Genomic DNA, 21,904 nt, shown 5'->3' on the forward strand with positions numbered 1-21,904 from the left:
AGGAGGTTTCACCTCTGGAGAGTCTGAATGCCTTCACCCCCACAAAACAGCACTTCTGGTCAACTTTTACAACATCTTACTTTTAAACACTGACTACCAAAGCTCACCAGTTAGGTGAGAAATGCCCCAACATGAAAGAGAGTAGTCAATTCAAATGGGGAAAAAATGACTCCAGAGGAAACAGAGATAATATAGGAGTCAGCAAAACCTTTATCACTCTCCAAATCAAAACATTATCCTCAGAAAAGAAATGACTGCTTCCAAAAACAAGAAGTGAGAAAAATATGAGAAAAATAAAATCAGACAACAGTAAATAGCTCTTAAAAGGAAAAGCCATGATTGCTGAAGTTTTAAACAAATGCTAGACAAGGTTGGTTATTTTTCCAGAAAATAGAACAAAATGACCAAAAAAACACCAAGAAAATCAAAGAAAAAAAGAGTATTTAATAGTAAATCTGAAATGGTAGAGCTCTGTTGGAAGAAAAATGTATTAATAGTATAATAAAGGTATTGCCTGCATAAAATAGAATCCTTGTACATTCTATGATGAATTTTAAACAAAACACTGCACAGAACAGGAAGAATAATGAGAGGAAGTATAGCATAATGGTTAAGAGTCAGGCTTTAGAGCCAGACTGTCATGTTTAAATCCCAGATTAGCAATTTACTAGTTGCATGATCTTGGGAAGTTACTTAATCTTTCAGTGCTTCAGTTTCCCATCTTAAAACAGGGATACAATTTGTTGTTACCTCACAGAGTTTTGATGAGAATTAACCGAGTTAATATAGATAAAGGACTTAAAATAGTGTCTAGTACATAGTGAGCTTTAAGTTAAACATACAATACTACAATAAAAATAGTATATCACTTGGCACTGAAGTAGCCTGCTTTTGTCAAATTATAAAATTAGCTATTGTATATTTATTTAACTAAAACTAGTGGTATAACTACATTGGGAAGCTGGATGATTCAAGACAGACAAATTCTCATTTATAAGAGCGGGAAGTAAATAGATAATGTCTGTAATCAGTAACTTTAAAATAGCACATTATGTAGTGACATTGCCAATTCCCAGAAGAAATGGCAAAGAATTAAAATGCAGTTGCCTCTGGGGCACAGGACTAGGGGGTTGAAAAATGTGGAGCAGAGAATGGTTTGACTATTTGATTTCCCAATTATGTGCGCTTGTTACTCTGAGGTTTTTTAATTAAAGAATGAAAAAGGTTAATACATATGAATTGGCTGTCAGTGCCTGACATATAAGCGTAGGCACTCAATATATTTTAGTTCCATTTTACTCATTTCAGTAATTCCACTCGCGGGGATTTTTTTCCTATCTAAAGATACAATACCAAAAGAAAAGCATGAATAAATATATTTATTGCTGGGTTATTTATAACAACAAATAACTGGCAATGACCCAAATTTTCAACCATATGGGAATGGCTAAGAACTGCACAAAAACCTGATGGAGTGATATAAACCTCAAATATTAAGTTTATTGTTTCATATGGCTATGGAATGGCTAAAACCTACCACAAGCAAATACACACACACACACAAACACACACACCCCTAGCACAAGCAAATACACACACACACACACACACACACACACACACACAGAGTCCCTGATGTGTCTAGACTAGAAAACAGGAACCTGAGAAAACCAAGATGTCTGTAAAGAGGAGATGGAGACAGAGTATGTCTTACTTCATCTGGTCCCCAAAGTCCCTAACAGGGGGCTCACAGCTGCTTGGGTCACTATGCAAGGGGAGTTCCTTCCAAAAATCAAGGAGTATCTTTTTGTGCTGTGGCCTTTTATACTTAGAATTCACATCACTATTCAGAAAGAATGCATACTAACAAACTATGCCATTAATAGCAATTATTTCAAATATAGGAGCCCCCTTCCTCGTCCTACAATCAGACTCAACATTAGCAAAGTCGTGGCTCACCTGGAAGTCATTCTCAGCAGAGGTTCAGCCTCCAGCTCTACACTGCTTTGAAAACCCACTCATCAGTAAAGATATTGATGAAAACTATGTAACAACAATGAAAAAAAGGGACAATGTAACGCATCTGAGTCCTCATAAAAGCTTACAGACAAGGCCTATAGCTCTCAAAGATATGAGCTGCGCAAGCCAACTTCTCTGCGTCTCAGTTTTCTCACCTGAGAAAGGGGGAGCATTTTTGTCTACTTCAGTGTGATGTTGGGAGTATAAAATGAAATGATGCTTGGGAAGTCACCAATCACAGGTTCTGATCCAGAGAAGGAGTTCAAGAAAGCTCAGCTGGATGTGACTCTGGCTATCTGGGACCCAACTCCTCAGAACTGTGCTTCTCAAACTCTGGCATGTATCAGAATCTTCTGGAGGCCTTGTTAAAACAGCCAGATGGGCTCCATCCCCAGACTTCGTGATTCAGCAGGTCAGGGGGAGGGGCCTGAGTATTTGCATTTCTAACAAATTCTCAGATAATAACATTGGTCCAAGACCAAATTTTGAGAACCACTGTCTTACAGGCACAAAAAACTAACTGGGATAAGTGTTGAGACTTTGGAGAAGGAAGAGAAAAGCAGGTGGAAAACGTTTTCCAAGGGCTCCTCATCTTCCCTTGGTCCAGATGCCCACTAGGTAGACCTTGGTTTGTCAACTTCACCAGTTCTACCGCTTCCCCAAGCTCCCTTTCAATGCTCTCCCCCCTGAACTAAGCCTCCCTTGTCAACTTGCTGAACTGAAAGATTACAACCCTAGCCCATCTGCCTGCAGCCTATGTGCTGACACAAGAGGCTACCTGTTTAGGTTCCAAGAAATTACGCATTCGTTATGGAGGAAATTAACACCTCAAAGCAAACTATAATTAGGAATTCTTCAATTTAGTTTATGCTTTTTCAATTAGGCACTCTATAATTTTAATCATGGGAGCATTAACATGTTTCTGTAATTGATATACCTGTGGTATAATTAAGCCTGGGAAACACATTGCTCTAAACCTGAATGGAAGTGATTGTTTCCCTTCACACTGGCGGTATTACAGGTCCTCGAATGGAGAGACGGTGACAGTTTCAAAGGAGCCATTTGTGAGCCACGGAGGCCAATGAGAGAACTCCTGGCTTTGGAAATATGAAGGCTGTTGCAGACCACGTGATGCCTTTTGAACATCTGGCTCATGTGTAGACGTCTGCAACCAAAAACTTCAACTCCTACTGTGACTTTCAAAACATTCCCACCATTGGGAACTGCTTTGGACAACTATTCTTGGAGACTAACTTCAATTAAGCAGGAAAAGGGTGTCCTGGCAGGGGAGACATTATCTGAGAGCTGTGGGGAGCAGATGGCTTTGAATTGAAGAAACTGAACAATAGGCTGAAACAGCCTGGATGGGGACCAAACTCCTTATTTTTTCCCCACTGATTCCCATTCCCACTTTCCCTAATTCTGATCCTCTCTCTTAACTTCAGCTCTGCCTTTTAGCTCAAAGTGGGGCCTGAATCCTCCGTGGAAGGTAGTTCTCTTGGGATTCTGAGCAGTTCTGCAAATTCAAGGAATTCAGAGGCACACGGAAAAGTTTTTGTGCTTATTCAGACTGAACCTCTGAGCTTTCTGAAGGTTAAAAACCTTCCTTTTTTTCCCTCTTCTTCCTGCTCTCCCCACAATAGCAAATTCAGATTTGCTGACTGCAATAAAAGGAAAAAAGAACATAATCAAAACTGGCCCAGGGGGACAATGCATACAGATTCCCAAGCCAGCTGAGTGACGCGCCCATGTCGCAGTAGCATTCTGGCACTCAATATATTTTGTCTGATCTAAGAAAATATGGAACTTTTTATAGAGTGAAAGTTGGAAATGGATTTGTTTCCTCCCAGGCTGCTCTAGCCTTCCATGAAAGAATACAGATTTGTCCAGAGACTGACTCTCAGTCTCACCCAGCATCTATCTTCTACCTAAGCCCCAGTATCTGCACAAAAGTGATATATTCAGATATGCTATCAGCATGCAACAACACAGCATGTATTTCAGACACCAGTCATTGTCGCCACCATAAGAAAAAAGGGGTATGTTTTTAGCCCCCATGCGGCAGGGATAGAGAAATAAGCTGGCAGGAATCCCAGCTCAGACCTTACAAGCTAAAACTGTTGATCTGCATGTTGAAACATCCATCAGAAAAGACGTAAGAGTTCCAAAAGCTGTAAAACCCACAGGGGCAACTCTACAATCAGATGTAAAAGAATTGCTTCCCCACATCATGAGAATGAACAAACAACTGGCACCATAGAGGAAAATACTTGGTTTCCCGTTACAATCTCTTTTCTCCAAACCTGAGTCTACCTATAGGCTAGACCGGTGGTACTCAAGTTGTGGTTCAAGACCAGCAGGATCATCATCATCATCTGGGAGCCTGTTCAAAATGCAGATTCTTGGGACCAATTTCATTACCCCTAGGGATGGGCAGGGGTCTCTGTATTTACTAGGTCTCTTGGTGATTCTGACAGCCGATAAAGTTTGAAAACTCTGGGGTTAAACCATTTCCCAGACTTTATCCCAGGCAAGGGTGATGCAACAGAATTTGGGAAATCCAGTTCAGTAGGCCAGGGTCTCAGCAGCAAGTCAGCCCAGTCAAAGGTCTCCTTTGGCTTTTGGTGAGACTTACATTTTCTGCGTTTGAAGCCCCCCCCTTATATTTCTTATTTCTCAGGACAGGATTCCTGACCTTTACCTACGGCTTCAAGTGCCTACATTAATATGATAGCCTGTTGGAAACCAAATATGGGCCCTGGCCTCTTTCTACCAGCCCTCCCAGAGTCTAGAGCAATGCAGTCAGATAGAATTTTCTGTGGTGATGGAAGTGCTGTTCAATATGGTAGCCGCTAGCCACATCTGCCTACTGAGGACGTGAAACGTGGATAGTGCAACTAATGGACTGAAGTTTTCATTTTGTTTAATTCTAATTAATTTAAATTTAAATAGCCTCACATAGCGGTGGCTACAGGATCAGACTGTGTAGGTCTGAAGTTTTGCCCTTGACCCCTCCTTGTGCTACTGGGGCTGCTACCCCTTGCCCCGGCCATGAATATTTACTTAGTACATTTATAACCTTTGTAAGTTGCTTGGTGAGCCTACACCCAAGTAGAAATGCACTGGTTAAACAGCAAACCCCAAGCAGCTGTGGCCAGGCACGAAAACGATGGGTTGTACTGTGAAAGGGGGTAAGTACAAATTTCTTCTGCCTAATCGTTGGAGACTCTAACCTTTAAGGAGTTCTATTCCTACTAAAAAGCCAGGGCTTTCAGGATCACCTCTCTCACTGCTGCTGAAAGGAGGCAGGTCTGAGCACCCGCAGGCAGCAGGAGCGAGCATCGTGCAGAATGCTTTTTGGATGAGAGGAAACCCCCTTGGATTCTAATGTGGCACAGATCCACGCACTAGCTCAGAAGAACATCAAGAGGTTGGGCTAGGGAAATGCACTCGATGGAGGCCAACTTGAAAGTCTGACCTCTGCGTGATGGCAGATAGAGAAACTGAGAGCCATCCGCTATCAGCTGTGCAAGATCTGAGGCAAAGCAGTGATGCAAACGGTCACAGGGCCCAGAAGAGTGTGAGGAGTGAAGGTCAGCAGAAAACAAGTGGGAGAAAAAGTGAGACCCAGGAGCGGCGTCACGCAGAGTCACTGGTGCTCTTGTGAAGGGTCTCACCAGGTCCTCAGGGTGGGAAGTTTAGCATTATAAGAACTACATCTACTTAGACAGCCCTACCATCCATAGCCTGGCCTCTTTGTTCTTTAAAATACTTGGCTTCGCCTTGAATCCACTACCATCCATCTACCATCACTGCCGACACAGTCACACCCAGAGCCATGTTACCCCATAGCAGGGTTCTATTACTGAAGCTTCGATCATCTTATTATCTAAATATCAGTATCTTGCCTTTCCGGCCTCTCCCAGCTTTGGACCCTCGGCACAGATTCTTCAACAGCATTGAGGTCGCCTGGCCCTCAGTATCTCCATTATTTGCACATCTACCTTCATAAGCATTTTTAATCAAGCCTGGACCATATGGTCCACTTTTAAGCACTTCGGTTGATATCGTCATCTTCCTTTTCCCATGTCCTGGGTCAAGTTATGTGTCTTCCTTCTTTTCTACTGTAAGAGCTGCATGGAGCTCTTAGAGAAAATCAAATCACAACATGTCAACCATCTCCTTTTCTTTAAATTATTCTTCCTTTGGCTTTCATGTTTTAACTCTGCCCTGGTTTTTCTTCTACCTCTTTGGCCACTCCTTCTCCATCTCCTGTGTGGTTCCTTGATAGAGTTCCACAGAGCTCTGTCTGGTTAGTCTACACTCTTCCTGGATAAGCTCATCCACTCCTCCCATGCTTCATCCACCACCTGGATGTTAATGATTCCCAAATCTAAACCCCCTGCTCTGATGCCTCGCCAGCACTCCAGGTTTGGGGAACTTAAATAGTCCTATGGTAGGAGGTGAACATGGCGACCACACTCTCCTTTCCCTCACACCAGTAAGAGTCTCTGTCTCCATCTGTCCAGATGGCAGACGGTCCAAAATAGAACACTCCTTCGTTCTTCGTGTTTCAGCAACTGAGCCTGCTCCATTTAAAATATTCCTCCTGAAATACCTGTTTTTTCCTCCTTGGTTTGAGCCTAAGGAACATGATCCAGCATCATTTAATACCAGAGCCAATTCTTGGGAAGCTGGGTTGCTTGAGGGGCTGATCAAAGAAGACCCGCAATGCAGTTAGGATGTGCTGAAGCGGATGCAAACCCTCCTCAATTATTTGGGTTTCACCCGTCTTCCCTTTTGTTTTCCTGGATGATCTTTCTGAGTGCAGCTCTGGGCCACACTTGGAGTCCCCTTGGTAGTTTCACTTGTAGTAGTTACAAGTCTCTTTAATCATAGTTACACGTCCCATTAGCTGCCATATTTAGAGTGTGGGACAGCCCCAGTGCGTATAGCTCTGCAGTAGCATTTATCCCATTTTTCCTTATTTCGGTTGCTTCTTCTCCTGTGTGGCTCCTCCTCTTTCCTAATCCGGTGTGATGAAATCCCAGCAGGCTGTGAGACTTGGCAAAGTGCTATTACTTGCAGAGCTAAATCTCACAGTTTATAGGGGAGTGCCTCTTTCCCATCTCCCCACATCATAGTACTCCTGATCCCCAGACCCCGGCAGAGGCAGCCCAGAGAGCTGGGGAACTGAGCGAATCAAGTGATGTTTCAAGAAAGAACATCTCAATGTAGTCGCAGTTTCTCATCTCTACCAGCGTGGACAGGGTCTCATGAACTCCTCAGGCTGCCCCACGTTAATAAGTCCTCTGAATTTTCATCTCCCCTACCTTAACAGGACACCATCACATGCTGATATCTGAGAATCAGATGGTAATGATGCCAGTTTTGCTCACTGCAGCTCCATGGACCAGCAAAACCCTACTGTGGTTGCTTCACGTGACCCCACTCTGGGCTTCACAGTCATTAAAGGAATCCTGGAGGAAATTTGTCAATTGTTTCCTTTACTTCCCAACAAACTTTCTTCTTTCTTTAAAAGCCGGCTGGATCTCCAGTTCATACTGGAGCTCATCACTCTGTATTTCAGAATTTCTAGTCTTAACTAGCCGTACCTGTCAAATGCAGCTGGATCAGGGATTCTCATCAGGCAGTGAAGAGAACTTGCAGTGACCTTAGAAGCCATTTGCCATGTCACACTGTCTCCTGGTATTCAGTGTGACATACCCCTGGCCCTCCAAGCCAGAGCTGCACCCTCTGTGCACTATGCCTCAAGCAGCCCAGGAAAGCGAGCCGCAAGTCCTAACTGACCTTGGAGAAGGTCCCCCAGAGGTCCCCAGGGCTCGCCAAACCATGCATCTGGTCCCAGCCTGTCCGTGCCCAGTTGGTTCGTAACTCTCCCTTTCAGTTCCCAGACCACCTTTACCACCGTTGGCCCCTCCTGGATAAAGTATCCTCATAGACCTTTCCCTCCCTCTGTGTTCCTTTGCTCAGAGAACGGCACCATCATCCACCCCATTAACCAATCTAGAAACCTGGGAGCCACCCTGGACAATGTCTTTGTCCTTTATACCCACCCCCCGCCCCACAGAGGAGTCATCGCCAAGGCTCGCCCCTGTTACCTCCTCAACTACTGGACGTCCATCACCTTCATTTCTCACTGGGACAACTATAACTGATCCCAACTCTTCCTCTGGACCGCTCTTGTCCTCTCTGATCTGTTCTCCACACCGACGCCAGAAAGACCTTTTAAAAAAGATGGGTCATACTGTTCACTTGCTTAAAATCCTTTCTCTGATGCCTCATTGCTCTTAGTATAAAAGTCCTTGCTACGGTAACAACACAGCCCTGGGTTACCTGGCCCTTTCACATCCAATCTCATCACGTGCCATCCTCTCTTGCATTTTCTCCCCACTGCAGTCCTACCGGCCTCCTTTCAGCTTCTCTCACATTATCACTTGACCACCCCATCTGGGGCTGATCCACCTCTTATAGGAAAAAGTGAGACATAGGAGGAAGAAAAACCAACAAAGTGTGCGCTGTCGAGCAGGCTCCCATTGTGGGAACCCGGGGCTCAGTCCTACTGGGGGTGTGTGGCATGCACCTCAGAATGGTCCTTTCAAAGGATGGGAGGCAAGGCTCTGATGCCTGGATTCTCATCCCACACTGGCTGAGAGTTCCCCTGTAGCACTAAATTATTTGCGTTCCTCAGCTGTACCTGCTTGCTCAGACAAAGCCAGATCCATGGGGCTTTGGAGAAAGAATTAGAGCCAAAAGGCAGGGAAAAAAAAGGGGTGGGTGCTGGTGCTGGAGGTGGGATCCTATAACTGCATGGAACTATCCAGCTTAGCCACAGCTGAAATCAGAGGTGGGATGGGGAGGTGACATGGACCCCATGAGAATGGGCTACAGCTGACAACAGTCTGTCATGAGTGTCTGTGGCACTGTTAGTTCAGAGCTGCATCTGCCATTAGGATGGCAGCAGCGTGTGGGCCTGTTTAGCTCATTTCTGGGTCTCCAGTGCTCAGCACGGTGTCTGGTTGTTTGCTGAACTTCAAAGTATTTATTGACTGAATTAGTTAATGAATTGATAAACAAATGAATGAGTGAACAGATAAACATGATTCATCTCCTAGGATCTGGTCTCACCTCTCCTGCTTGGTTCTGACTCCATGTACCCGCTCTGGTCCCAGCATTTATAAGGTCTCAGTTCAGGGAGCTCATGGGAGTCTCCACACCCCTTCCTGAGGGGCTTTGGATCTGCTCACTTTGATTTCACAACACCAAGTGGCATCTCCAAGTAGAGGGCACTGCCCTTACTCCTCGTTGTGCTGGTCCTTCAGTGGTTGACACCTCCTAGCCCTGTCTGCTTGATGTGGTGTTTCTGAAAGGTGCTCAAATCTGAGAATGCATTTTTGAGAACCGTTGTGAGGATTTTGTGACACCCCTGGAGACAACTGCACATTCCCTGACACGTCACATGCACGCCAGCACCACCTTGCAGTGAATCTTACACAGTGGCAAAGGACACCTAGCAAACAGGCATTCGCTGCAGCAGGACTCTGAGAGTAATCCTGCCAGGACTACCCAGGGCAGGCAGCCACCCCTTCTCTCAACAGCTTGGCCAACCCCGGGGCAAACTGAACAACTACCAATGACACTTTACATAGTTTAGCTTATTTGACCTTTAAAACAATCCGTGACATGGGTATTCCCGTTTTACCAACAAGCAGCTTGAGGTTCAGAGAAATTAAGAATCTGACCCTGAGCCATCAGATAAGTCAATTGCATAAGGGGATCTCATTCTAGGAGCTTCTGCTGTTCCAGTGTATCCAGCTGGGAAGTCAGCTGTGGCAGGAAGAACACGAGAGATCTCAGGTGTGAGCCTGTGGGACCCCAGTTCCTGCCCCCAAGGAGGTCACAGGCTGGTAGAGACTGAGACTGCAAGTCCCCCGCAGGGGAGGGGACAGGGCAGCGTGGGAGCCCAAGGCAGAGCTGGTGCATCCTGCTGCAGGATGGGAGATGGTCCCGGATGTGGCAGATTTGACCCGGATGCTGGGGAGGTGGAGGATGCCGTGCTTGGCAGAGAGAATGGCACAGACAAGGGCTTGCTGCTCAGAGAAGCCTGCCAATGTTCCCCGTACCCTTCAGGACAAAGTCCAGATCCCAAGTGAAGATTTTTACCTATAGCTCTTGCCCACTTCTTTGCCTCTCTCCTCATCTCTGTGCCCCGCACACAACATGCACCTCCTCTACCTCAGCTCCTGCACATGTCGCTTCCTCCTGGGCCACGCTCCCCCTCCTCTGGCAGGTCTCAGGCAATACTGCCTCCAGGAAGGCCTCCTGGCCCCTGAGCTCACCAGGCTAATGATGGCTGCCTCCGCACTGAACGCTCATACACACCTCCAACCAAGTACACAGGCTCATCCGCACTGTTTCTTTTACTCTTTATCTCACCTACAGACCTGCACGTCCAAACGGTAGCCACGAGCATGTGTGACTCTTTATATTTAAATGAATGAAAATAAAAATTTTAAAGCTCAGTTCCTCCGTCGCACTAGTCCTATTTCAAGCGCTTAACAGCCACGTGTGGTTAGTGATGACTCCACCAGACAGCAGATATAGCACATTTCCATCAACGCAGGCATTTCTATTGGACTGAGCTCTCGCAGAAAAGGAGGCAGGTAAAGACAGTGCATCTCTACTGTCCCAGTACCCTGTAACTACCAGGTACCACCAGATTTGCTGAATTCCTTACTTACTTAACTGTTGTTTTTTTCTGTTTTTTTTTTTGTTTGTGTTTTGGACTACCTACGAAAGCCAAACCCTGTCCCAGAGAAAGGAATCCATTAGTGTCAAACTTCCAGGTTGCCTGGAGCTCACAGTCTAGTGAGGGGCATGCAAGAAACGAAAGCAAAGAAAACATACAAACAAATGTATAACACAATTAAAAGCTCATGAAAGAATGATGAAGGAAGCGTACGTGGCGCTGTTGAGGAAAACCTGCTAAAGGGACAGAGTAAAAGGAAATGGAATCAGAAACGAAGGTCAGAACCAGATTCAGATGGGCCTTGATTTCCACGCTAAGGAGCTTGAACATAATGTGGTAGGAAGCCAGTGACCCATTTAAGAATTTTGAGCAGGAAAGTTAACTTGATCCAATCTGTGCTTCCAAAACACCAGTCCAGCAGCTTGGTGGGGGAGGGATTGAAGAAAGAGGAACTTACAACAGGCAGACCAGAAAGCCGTCCTGGCAGGTCAGGAGAGTGGGGTGGAGAGTGGCAGAGGGAGAAGAAAGAGCTAATCCCAAAGCTCCCAGGGGCTGATGGGATGGGAAGGAGAGAGCAGGGGCTGGGGTGGGGAAGGCATCTTCAAGGAAGCCCGCTGGGGATCCAGAGGAGGGCCTGCTACAGAATCTGGGGCTCTGCCCTGGACTTCCCTTCAGGGACTGCATTATGGGTGATTAATTCACGGCCGAGTTCCTTTCTTATGAAGGTTACTACAGTTACATCAGCACGACAGGTGGGGTGTGGGGGAAGAAACCTTGGCGTGTGCCAAGCTGAATATTAGATTCTAGTCACTATTTGATTGATCTTTTAAGCAATTCTGGGATTCTGTCGCTTAAAAACCAATAAATCTTTGAAGGCCTGGGGAAAGCAATGCAAAAGCAATACATCTCCATTGTGGAGTATTAGAAAAAGAGGCCACACCGCCAAGGTGGTTTGGCTGGAGCGATGAGGGTGCAGGAGCCCCGCATGGCCATCTTCCCTCCCCGTCTCCTTGCCTCCCTGTATGCTCAGTCCTACCAGTCAGAGTCAGAGCCACAGGGCTTCAGAGGGGCAGCAAGCAGTACAGCAGGGCTGGAGTTTGGCTCAACCAGGGTCAGAGCATTACTGGCAGAAGGAGGAAGAACAGCCTGTGTGGGTGTGGCCTGGACGCTGAGGCTCAGGTGTGAGTCTGTTGGAGAACAGGAAGACTCTCCGCTCAGAGTTATGCTGGGCCTCACAAGTTACCGGCTGCGCCCACACAACCAGAATTGTCTTGTCTACCCCTCGTTCCCTAGGTGGAAGAGATTCACTCCACAGCATCCCACCAGAAGGTCACCCGGGCATCATGTGACATCCCAGGCACGAGGAACTCAGAACAGTGAACTCAGAGGCAGGAAGCTAGGTCCGTGGACTACGTGTAATGAGCTCTGTGACCTTGGGCCAATCACTTAACATCTTAGATTTCAGCTTCCCCTCTAAAAGGGAGATGGTGTTTCCTGTGCAGCTTAGCTACTGGGTGAGTGACGGTCAGATGCTACAATGGAATGAAAGGAACTATCAACTATAAAACACGATTCCGGGCATCCCTGACCCAGTGCACCTAGGGAGCTCTCAGTGTCCTGTGGTCACAGAGTGAGTTTGCTGTTTTCTCAAGGCTCGTGCTTCCCCTGACTGCAGGGCTCCACACTGGTCCACTTGGCTGGGTTGTGCCCATCTCTCCAGCCCATCTACTCTTCCTCTCAGTCAGTACAGTCACTGTCTGTACTGGCTTCATGTTATCTTGTTTTGCCGGTTTCGTTATTGTTTCCTTAATGGCTTAATGGTCCCCTCCCTGCCCCGTTCACATGTACACTTACTGGATGAAGCCTCAGCACAGGTGTGTGTCTCTCTTGCCTCCTGCTGTATCCTCATTGCTCACCTCAGTTCCTGCTCAATAAATATTTGTTGAATGACTTAATGGTCAGCTGCCTCCCACGGGGCACTCCAGTGCCCAGAGTTCAGGGTGACAAAGGGTTAAAGTAACTGAAGTCTACTGTGATATTCCACTGCTGTCACTGCGGTCGTCCCGGAAGCCTTGCTGGCTGGCACTGATGAGTCTCTTCCCTTCCTGGCAAATGCCCAAGCAACTGTCCGAAAATAACTCCAGAAACTCAGTGTCTACCCACCCTCAGTGATCTAGAGCCTTGAGAAGAAAAGCAGCCAGGCTCTTCCAGACACCAGGCGTTGCCCCTTTGAGCAGTGACATTTATTTTAAATTTGTTTCCGATGGAAATGTCACCAAAATACATCACATATGACTTTCTCCTAGGGAGGTGGTGTGGCTAGAGAGATGTGAGTGTTGGCTTAGGGGTGACTGAACGGGGTTTAAATTCTGCCTGCACCACTTGCTCTTTTCATGGCTTGGGTCAATGCACTTAGCTTCCATGTATCTCAGTTTCCATATCTGCACAATGGGGAGGCTATTACGGCGATGCTGTGACGTTGCAAACCATTTACCTGTAGTGACAGGCACTCGGCCGGCGCGTGCTCATCAAATGGAAGCTAGTTGGCTCTTCTAACTTGAAGACGTGGGACCTAATGGTACATTTTTTAGGGTGAACCAGGAACAACAAATGAATACCCGTGGCTGTGAGGGGCAGCAGGGGCTACGGCATGTGGACCTCCTTGTTTCTTGAGTCCCTGTGTCGGTTTTGTAGAGTTGTCCTGTTTTTTTCGCTCCCTGCCAACTGTCATTTCTCCCCGCTACTGGGGCATTTCCATTCCCACCTACTAATTTACTGTGGTCTTAGGATGCACGAGCTCATTAAACAGACGTGCAAACTAAGTCTGTAGGCTCAGAAGGAAAATGTAAGGGGCTTCTCTCTGTGGAGGCTAGAAAAGCTTTCCCAAGGACATTGGTTTGGGATGTTTGCTGGTCTCTGGAGTCAGGCAGGCCTGGGTACGCGTCCTGGCTTCAACACTTACAGACTCTGTGACCTTGAACTTTAGTTTCCTCATTTCCAACAGGGAGATAATAGTACTACTCATAGGTTAGTAGAGATTAAATTCTTGGATCACAGGAGTTGCCCAATAAAACATGGTGACAATTACTCCCATCTGTGTTCAGCTGGCTTTGAGGAGTTTTCAGAGGTTCACAGACATATAATCTGATTCATCCTGAGGATGGGTACATCCTGATCCTCTGTACAAAAATTAACTTTATTCCTATCACTAGGAAGGACACAGATTACTTCTTTCTCAGGACAACTAGAAAAGACATTTTTCTGAATCTGTGCCAGAAAGAAGTTAGGGGCTCTTAAGGAAAAAGCAAAGCCCCTCCTTCCCCACCCTGAAATCAGGGTCTTTGGAAATTTTAACAGGAAGGAAGTGGGCAACACTGTGACCCTATAGAGGGGTGGATTTGCAAAAACCATTTTGCACAGAGCTTCCTAAGTTCCACAGAGAAGAAGCCAAGCTAACAAAGGAACTAACTCCCTGACAGCCTGCACTGCTTTGGCTCACAGGTACATCCCATTAAGCTTTGGTGAAATATCGCCAGTGTCTTCTTTCCAGATAAGGAAAACTGAGGTTCAGAGAGATTAAGTATCTTGCCCAAGGTCACACAGCAGCATTAGGTCAGCATTTGAACCCAGGTTCACTGCCACCGAACTCACATCCTTTTCATTGCCCCACACAGCAGCCAGAAGACTGTGGGAAGCTGGGCTGAATCCACCGCCACCAGGGGCGCCAGCTGACCAGGTTCTCTTCCTGACAGTTTTGTAGGCTTGTAGCAATGAAAGGTGACACTTGGGTCTACCACAGAAAGGGCCTGGGTTTTAGGGCAGATCTGGCCTCTGACCCTGGGTCAGCTGCTAACTTGTACAATACTGGGCTTCTCTTTTCTGGGCCAGACTCTTGCCATCTGGGAAGCTTTCTGAGACTCTGAAACATGCCCAGTGCTGCTGTATGACAGAGGTAAGAGCTGTGAAGGGGAGGTGAGACACGGGTGGCCAAGATGGAACGTGTGATTGGGCACGTGGAGGACGTGCGTCCAAGCTCAGCCTTCCCACTCCCTGTCTGTGTGCCCTAGCGCATTTCTGCCTCAGTCTCTTCATCTGAAAAGGAGGATAACGTATCTCAGTGTATAGAGGGAAGTAAATGACAATGCGGCGTAAGAGTAACAGGAAGAAACACAGTAACTCAACAGCTCCTTGTGTGATGTCAGAGCCACCATCCGCTCTGGCTCATCACAGGTAGGACAGTCCTGGAACAACCTACGTGTGGAATGTAAGGCAAATGTTCTTAGTTCAGGTGCCCACAACCTCTATCCACACCTGTTTGAAGGCCTGAAGACCCACCTTACTTAGGATAGAACACTTTCTGAAGTCTAGAGAATAGATGGGAACTTCCAAACCGGCAGGTGATTCTATGTGCTCCAGTGCCTGTAATTCCTGGGTAGAGTTGGACCCAGGTTGGCAAACAGGCAACTAGAGCATCTCGACAACCTCCTTCCCGGCTGGTCTCCCAGCCTACGGTATCATAAAAGAGACACCGCATGTGGCCATTCAGTGGCTCCCCAGGGCCCCTCAAACAAGGCTGAGCTTCTCAAACATGGCCCTTGTTCCCACCCCACCACTCCTGCCTTCACCTTTATGCTAAGGCAGATTTAACGATTCCTGGTTGCTCCCCACGATGACAAGCTTCCTCTTTCCTCCATGCCTTTGTTCACGCTGGACCCTGTTACCACTCTGGTGAAATCTTAGACAACATTTAAGATATAGCTCAGTGTCACCTCCTCTGGGACTTCTCTCCTGTGAGCTTGTGTAATGGCCTACGCGCATCTCCACAAGCATGCCCTGTAGTGCAGTTATGTTTTCACATTTCTGTCTCCCTAACTAGAGTTTGACTTTCTTTAGAGCGTGAGTTATACACAGCTAGTTCACTAGCCTGTCCCAAGCACTTAAACGGTACCTGACACGGAGTGAGAGCTCAAGAAACGTTTATCAAATGAATGAATAAGTGAATCGTTTTCACCCCCCGTACGCTGCTCCATTCCTGGCATATAAAATACTCCATGCATGCTCGTTGAACTGAACTGAGCTAATCTGAAAGCTGTTCTACCCAACACTCTTGCTTGGCTTTCAGGGTCTGTAGTCCCTTGAGCTCCGAGCAAAAGCCAGCAGTCAACATCGGAGCTGCTGCCCTTGTACATAGTGTAGCTTATTTAAAAGAGATGACCACCTTCCTGACAGCCGTGAGCCCATGGACTTCCATGGGATCAGCTTAGCTACTGAGATGCTTTCACTGCCTGGGCTGTAGGTACACTCCTGGACTCCAGCAGCCTCTTGTTAAAATCAGCAGTATGACTCTGAATTCAAGTCCACTGTGGAACACCAAGGCCATAAACTGGACCAGCCCTGAGGTCGTGTCCCACTCATAACCTCTGAGCAGGTTGTTTTCAGCATTCAGTGAATCTGTCTACTTGTCTGTTAATGGCAGTTGGACACGTAAAGGTGATCTTGCCAGGATGCCGTGTTTCTGGGCCTCCAAACGGACTAAATACATTTACCATAGGTGTGTTCCAGAAAGTTCTCTCCCAGCCCTCCTCAGGTCCCCATCAGCACATTCCCGCTAAACCAGTCCCAGTGGCCCACAGTAGGGAGACAGAGCTCCTGGCTCAGTAGCCCCTCTGAACGGGGCTTGGGGCTGCGGACCCTTTTCCTCCAGGAAGCCTTGCTCCTGGCCGGCCTATGGGCATTGCCAGTGACATCATTCAGCTGGAGGCGTGCCCGGTGCAGAGAAGGAAAATGGCAAACGCCAGGTTAAGCACCCTCCTCACCTGACAGGGGCTCCCCGAGACTGAGCGGGCTTCAGCATCACTGTGATGGTCGTGTCTGTTTCATTCAGTGGGGTGTCTGTGTCATATTCAGGCATCGATGGAGCTGGACAGAGAACAGAGAGAAGGGAGCTTAGCAAAGGTCCCAAACCCCTCTCATCACCTCCCTCGAGACACTCAGGATGCCTAGAAGGGAGGTGTTTGGGGAAGGGTAGGATGAGAGTCACATGGCATCCCAGGCTTTCAGCAAAGGAGGCCCTGACTTCCAACCTGCCTGTAGGTTCCTTCAAGGTACAGAAGAGTCTGGAGAAGGGTAGCAATGATGCGGCTGGTAACCCTCGTGAATCAAGAAGTTCCACACGAAATAAACAGATGAATGCAGGAGATATAAGTACTTAAAGATGTGAATGCAAATGTGAATGTCAACCCTAAACGTATTTAAAATGCAAATGCAAATTACAGCAGTGACGAACTAGTCCCTCTTATCTTTTTTTCTTCCTGAGATCCTCCCTTCTGATGGAAGTGTAACTACATCTAATCCCTTGGGAAGGCCATTTAGCCATTTGTGTTAAGAGCTATTAAACCCACATCGGTTTTAATTCAGTATCTCAATTTCTGGAATTTAATCCTAAAGTCATAATCCGAGCCAAGGAATTAAACTTTGTTCTGTAACATGTTTATTGAAGCGTTATTTTATAAAAACATGGAAGCGCCCAATATATACAACCACAGGGGAATGTTTAATTAAATTACGTCCGTCCACTTGACAAAACATTACAATGAAAACAATGTAGCAACATGGAAGATGCTTATGGTTTAAGGATAAGTGGAAACATTAAGCTACAAAAAACACGGTGGGTCTGTATCTATGCAAAATGTGGATGCAGACGAGAACTGCACGCGTATTCTGAAAAAATGTAAATTGTAAAAACGGGGTCTGAGATAATTCTGCTTTGATGCTGTCTGGTGGGGGAGGCCACCCTACTGGTGATGGCAGGTGACATCCTGGACTGCTATGGCTCTGTAACAGTCATTCACTCATTTGTTTGTTCATTCGTTCATCAGACGTTTCATGAGAACCTGTGCTGTGCCTTGCACTGTCAAAAGGAATACTCTTGAAAATCAATCACATTTTTACAAACCAATCTGTGTGGGGAAAATGTACTATTTAAGGCAACTGTGTGCTAGATAAATTATTTGGTGAATCACTCAGCATTCCCTCTGGTCTAGTCTAATTGATATTTTTTTTATACTTTAGGAAGTTCATGGATTAGGATTTCTTCATGAGATTACAGCACTGACACACAAGGGACTGCATTGTCCTTGCTGCTCCAAAGTCACATGGTGACGGTTGGCTCTGCCCTTTTTCACTCCCAGGAATATTAGGAATGGAAAAAACCACCACCACCACCTTTCTTCCTTTCCCCTTCCTAGGACAGATACCTGAAATTTTGGTGGCGATCCTGGTGGTAACAGGGGGCCCAAAGCCCTTTGCTGTGCTGGCCTTGATGGTGAAGGAGTAGGTGGTCCCGGGGTACAGACCCACAAAGAGGTGGTGGGTTTCATTCCGAAGCTTGAACACTTTGCCCCTCTGGCTGGAGAGGTCGGCACTCGGGTCCAATGAGCCCACGGCCTTGTAGTTGATCTGTACAAGGAGCCGGCAAACAAACATATCAGTGCCTCACCCAGGAAGCTGGGTGGAGTCCATATGGAGGAACATCAGGGGAGGAAAGCAGGAGGCGTGTGAGCTTGGTCAGCACTTCTGCTGTTAGCATCCACCTTACAGATGATCCCAGCCTCCCAGTGCTCTGGAGCAGCGCTATCCAATAGAAGTAAAATTTAAGCCACATACATAATTTTCAATTTTCTAATAGTCACATTAAAGGAAAAAAAGTAAGATCATAAAGTAAAATTAATTTTAGTAATACATTTTGTTAAACCCAGTAGATGTAAAATATTATCATTTCAACCTGCAATCAACATAAAAATTAATGAAATATTTTATATTCTTTTATTCATATTAGGTCTTAGAAATCAAGTATATATTTTACCATATGGTGTGTCTCCATTTGGACTAGCCACATTTCAAAAGCGCAGGGACCCCGTGTGGCTACTGGCCATCACATTGGACAATGTGGCCATAGAGCAGTGTCCAAGTGTAGCATCCTGATAAGAATTATCTGGAAGCCTAGTTAAAAATGCAGCTCACGGGCTTCCCTGGTGGCGCAGTGGTTGAGAGTCCGCCTGCCGATGCAGGGGACATGGGTTCGTGCCCTGGTCTGGGAAGATCCCACGTGCCATGGAGCGGCTGGGCCCATGAGCCATGGCCGCTGAGCCTGCGCGTCCGGAGCCTGTGCTCCACAACGGGAGAGGCCACAACAGTGGGAGGCCCGTGTACCGCAAAAAAACAAAAAAAAAAACAAAAAAAAAAAACCCTGCAGCTCATGCACCCCCTACTGCACATGGCGCTCTCTGGCGCTTTCTTGTGCATTATCTAGTTTTTCTTCCCTAAAACCTTGCGTACGTCAGAGTATTTATTCTCATTTTAATGTTGGAGAAGCTGAGGCTCAACTGGCAACAATTTGTATTAAACCAGCGCTTTTCAAAATATCTATGGTGAAGACCCAGTCGTTTCCCAGTCCACTGCAGACCCATAATGATCCGAAGACCACATCACACGTGACTCATCACGTGAGTTTGGCAACAACCAAACTGTTCTACGTTATGTGCAAGGAGACGTGTCCACTGACCACACATACAGGTGTCACAGCAACGTCAAGGCCCTCAAAAGTTTCTAGATGCTCACTTTCAACTTCTGCACTTATCCTGCTGTGAATGTAACAAAACAGCTGGCATCCCTGGCACTGGCCCCCAAGGATCACACTCTGAGAAGCACATTTCTAAATTACACAGTTGTTAAAGAGGCAAACTCAGGGTTTTTTTGTTTATCTAGTTTGTTCTATTAAAAGTGTTTTATTAGAGTATAATATATATACAGAAAATTATACAGCTCAATGAATTTTTACTAACTGGACAGGACCATCTAACCACACCCAATCAAGAGACACAACATTACCAGACCCGAGATTTTCCCCTCATGCCCCCTTCCAATCCTTTCCCTCCTCCCCCCAGCACGGATACCCTCTACCTTGATTTCTAACAGCATAGACTAGCTCTGCCTGGCTTTGAACTTTATCTAAATGGAATCATACAGAGTGTACTCTTTAGCGTCAGCTTCTTTCTCTCAACGTCCTGTGTGAGATGCATGCTGCTGTCACATGCAGCCACCTAGCAGGCATTGTCACGGTTATTCGGTGTCCTATCACTGACCCAAGACTAAACCCAGATCTGTTGAGTTTCATTCGTTCACTCATTTGCTCCTCCACAACCATTCCCCGCATACTCCCGTACTATTCCAGGACCTGCACTGTGTGCTCCCATGCCCTAGCAAATGAATGCAATGGACACAAGCTAGGCCCTGTCCTCAAGGTCTTCTGTTCCAGAACGAGGTAAGTCAACTACACAGACACCTCACATCACTTTGTCTTTTGTCAGGAATGTCCCATGCTTGTCAGGAAGGCCAAACCCAGGCAGAAAAGGTAATATACCAACTTTACTTCAAAAATAAGCAGTTGGCTGTTTCTGGCTAGGGCACCAAATGTTCTGGAGAAAGCAGTAACCTCTCTCCCCTATGAAGCAGGAGCAGTGCAGTGTAGCAACTGATGTCACATGTCGAGGACAGAGGCCAGACTTTGCCTGAAGCGCAGTGAGCCCAGGAGGAGAAACGTACAGAACTGAAGGAACTGGCCATTGTGCTAGCAGAGCTGGCAGGGGCGCCCATCTAGCAGATCCCTGGGGGGGCCTGGTCACCCTGCCTACTCCAGCCCTTCTCAAAGGCAAGCACTGCAAACACCTGCCTCTCTTTGTCTGAGGGCTTTTCCCCTGGGTACGCACAGGAAGTGCTGGTTAATTCACACCCCCCGAGACTGGATTAATGGGAGTTGATAAATACATTCCACGGTTCCTCTTGTGATACCCCCGCAGCATCCCTGGGATTTCCCGGAGGGATGCCACTCCACTTGCCTCCATAGGTAGTTGACTGGAAAACACACCCATCGTTGCCTACTTTCTCTCCCTTCCCCACTCCCTAGTATTTCCCACACTTCATAACCTGCTCGTGCTCAAATCCTTGCCTCAGGCTCTGCTTCTGAGAAATGCCAAACTAAGGCGAAGTGTTCAGGGAGGTATCTCAGGGGAGAACTGAACTAATACCTGGGGGTGATACAGAGTCTAGGAGCACTCTAGATTCTAGGCAGAGGGAGCTAACCAGGCAAAGACCTGGGGTGGGGAAAGGCTTGGGAGAACCAAGAAGAGTCCCGTGTTGACTGGACAGTGGTGAACAAACAGGAGAGCTGTGTGCAGCTGGATTCCAGTTTTCCCCAGCGGCAGAAGGCGGCAGATGTTTGGAGAGCTCTGCCTGTGTCTGCTAACCCAGGCCACCAGGGGAGAAGACGTGCTGGAACATCCTTTGCAAATTCTGCCCCCGTCCCCTGTCTGGGCTGATGGCAACTACATTGATATACAGACAATGGGTGGTAAAATTCATGCCTTATTTACTAGCCAATTCCTTTTCTGTGCTCCAAATTCAATCCAGAAGCGACTCGATTTCCACCTAGCTGTCAATATAATATACTGTGCTCCCCTGCTCTCCTAACCTTTCCTGCTATTACAGGATCCTCACTTACTTGTAATGAAACACTATGAATAAATCAATGTATGTTAATATAGCGTGTCTTCAATTTTTTATGAAGGACTTCACCAAATCTAATTCCCACTGCTTTGTCAGAAACAGTCTTTGAAAAATTTAACTTTCAAGTTTTACGAAGTTAGTGCGGGATCGGGCTGGGGGGCGGGGGGAAAGAAGGAAGGTGAGAAAAATGGAATGGGATGGGGCTGGGACCGTAAAATGCGTCCCGCAGTGTGACTCTTCACTTGGAAGTGGAGAGAGAGGAAGATTTGCTGGAATAGCACACATGAAGTAAGGAGGCAGTAGGGGAAAGGGTGCCGAGCTGCACAACAGCCCTGGGCTCCAGGGATGGCGCTCTGGCTGCAATGAAGTGCTCAGGGCCACCCCGGTCTCTCCTGGTCGCTCTCAGTGGGATCCCCAGCCACAAGCCAGAGTGAGCCCTTCATAACAAGAATCCAGTCACCCCCTGGAATCAAAAGGGCAATGGTTTCCCACAGCTTTCGGAATTAGGACCACATTCTTACCCTGTGGTTCTCCATCACCTCACTGCATGAG

General features: G+C 46.8%; 1 protein-coding gene across 13 annotated transcripts in view; it reads right to left on the reverse strand.

The window, feature by feature from the left end:
* PTPRT (protein tyrosine phosphatase receptor type T) overlaps positions 1-21,904 on the reverse strand; it is a 1,092,462-nt gene that overhangs the window by 273,355 nt on the left and 797,203 nt on the right. For all 13 annotated transcript variants that reach the window (XM_067708176.1, XM_067708171.1, XM_067708175.1 and 10 more), the window contains exons 10-11: positions 18,046-18,247; positions 16,606-16,708 (exon numbers count right to left, since the gene is read on the reverse strand). In XM_067708176.1, the coding sequence (XP_067564277.1) occupies positions 16,606-16,708; positions 18,046-18,247 (305 nt within the window). The remainder of the gene's footprint in view (positions 1-16,605; positions 16,709-18,045; positions 18,248-21,904) is intronic.

Source organism: Pseudorca crassidens, chromosome 15, assembly GCF_039906515.1.
Source record: "Pseudorca crassidens isolate mPseCra1 chromosome 15, mPseCra1.hap1, whole genome shotgun sequence".
Lineage (NCBI taxonomy): Eukaryota > Metazoa > Chordata > Mammalia > Artiodactyla > Delphinidae > Pseudorca > Pseudorca crassidens.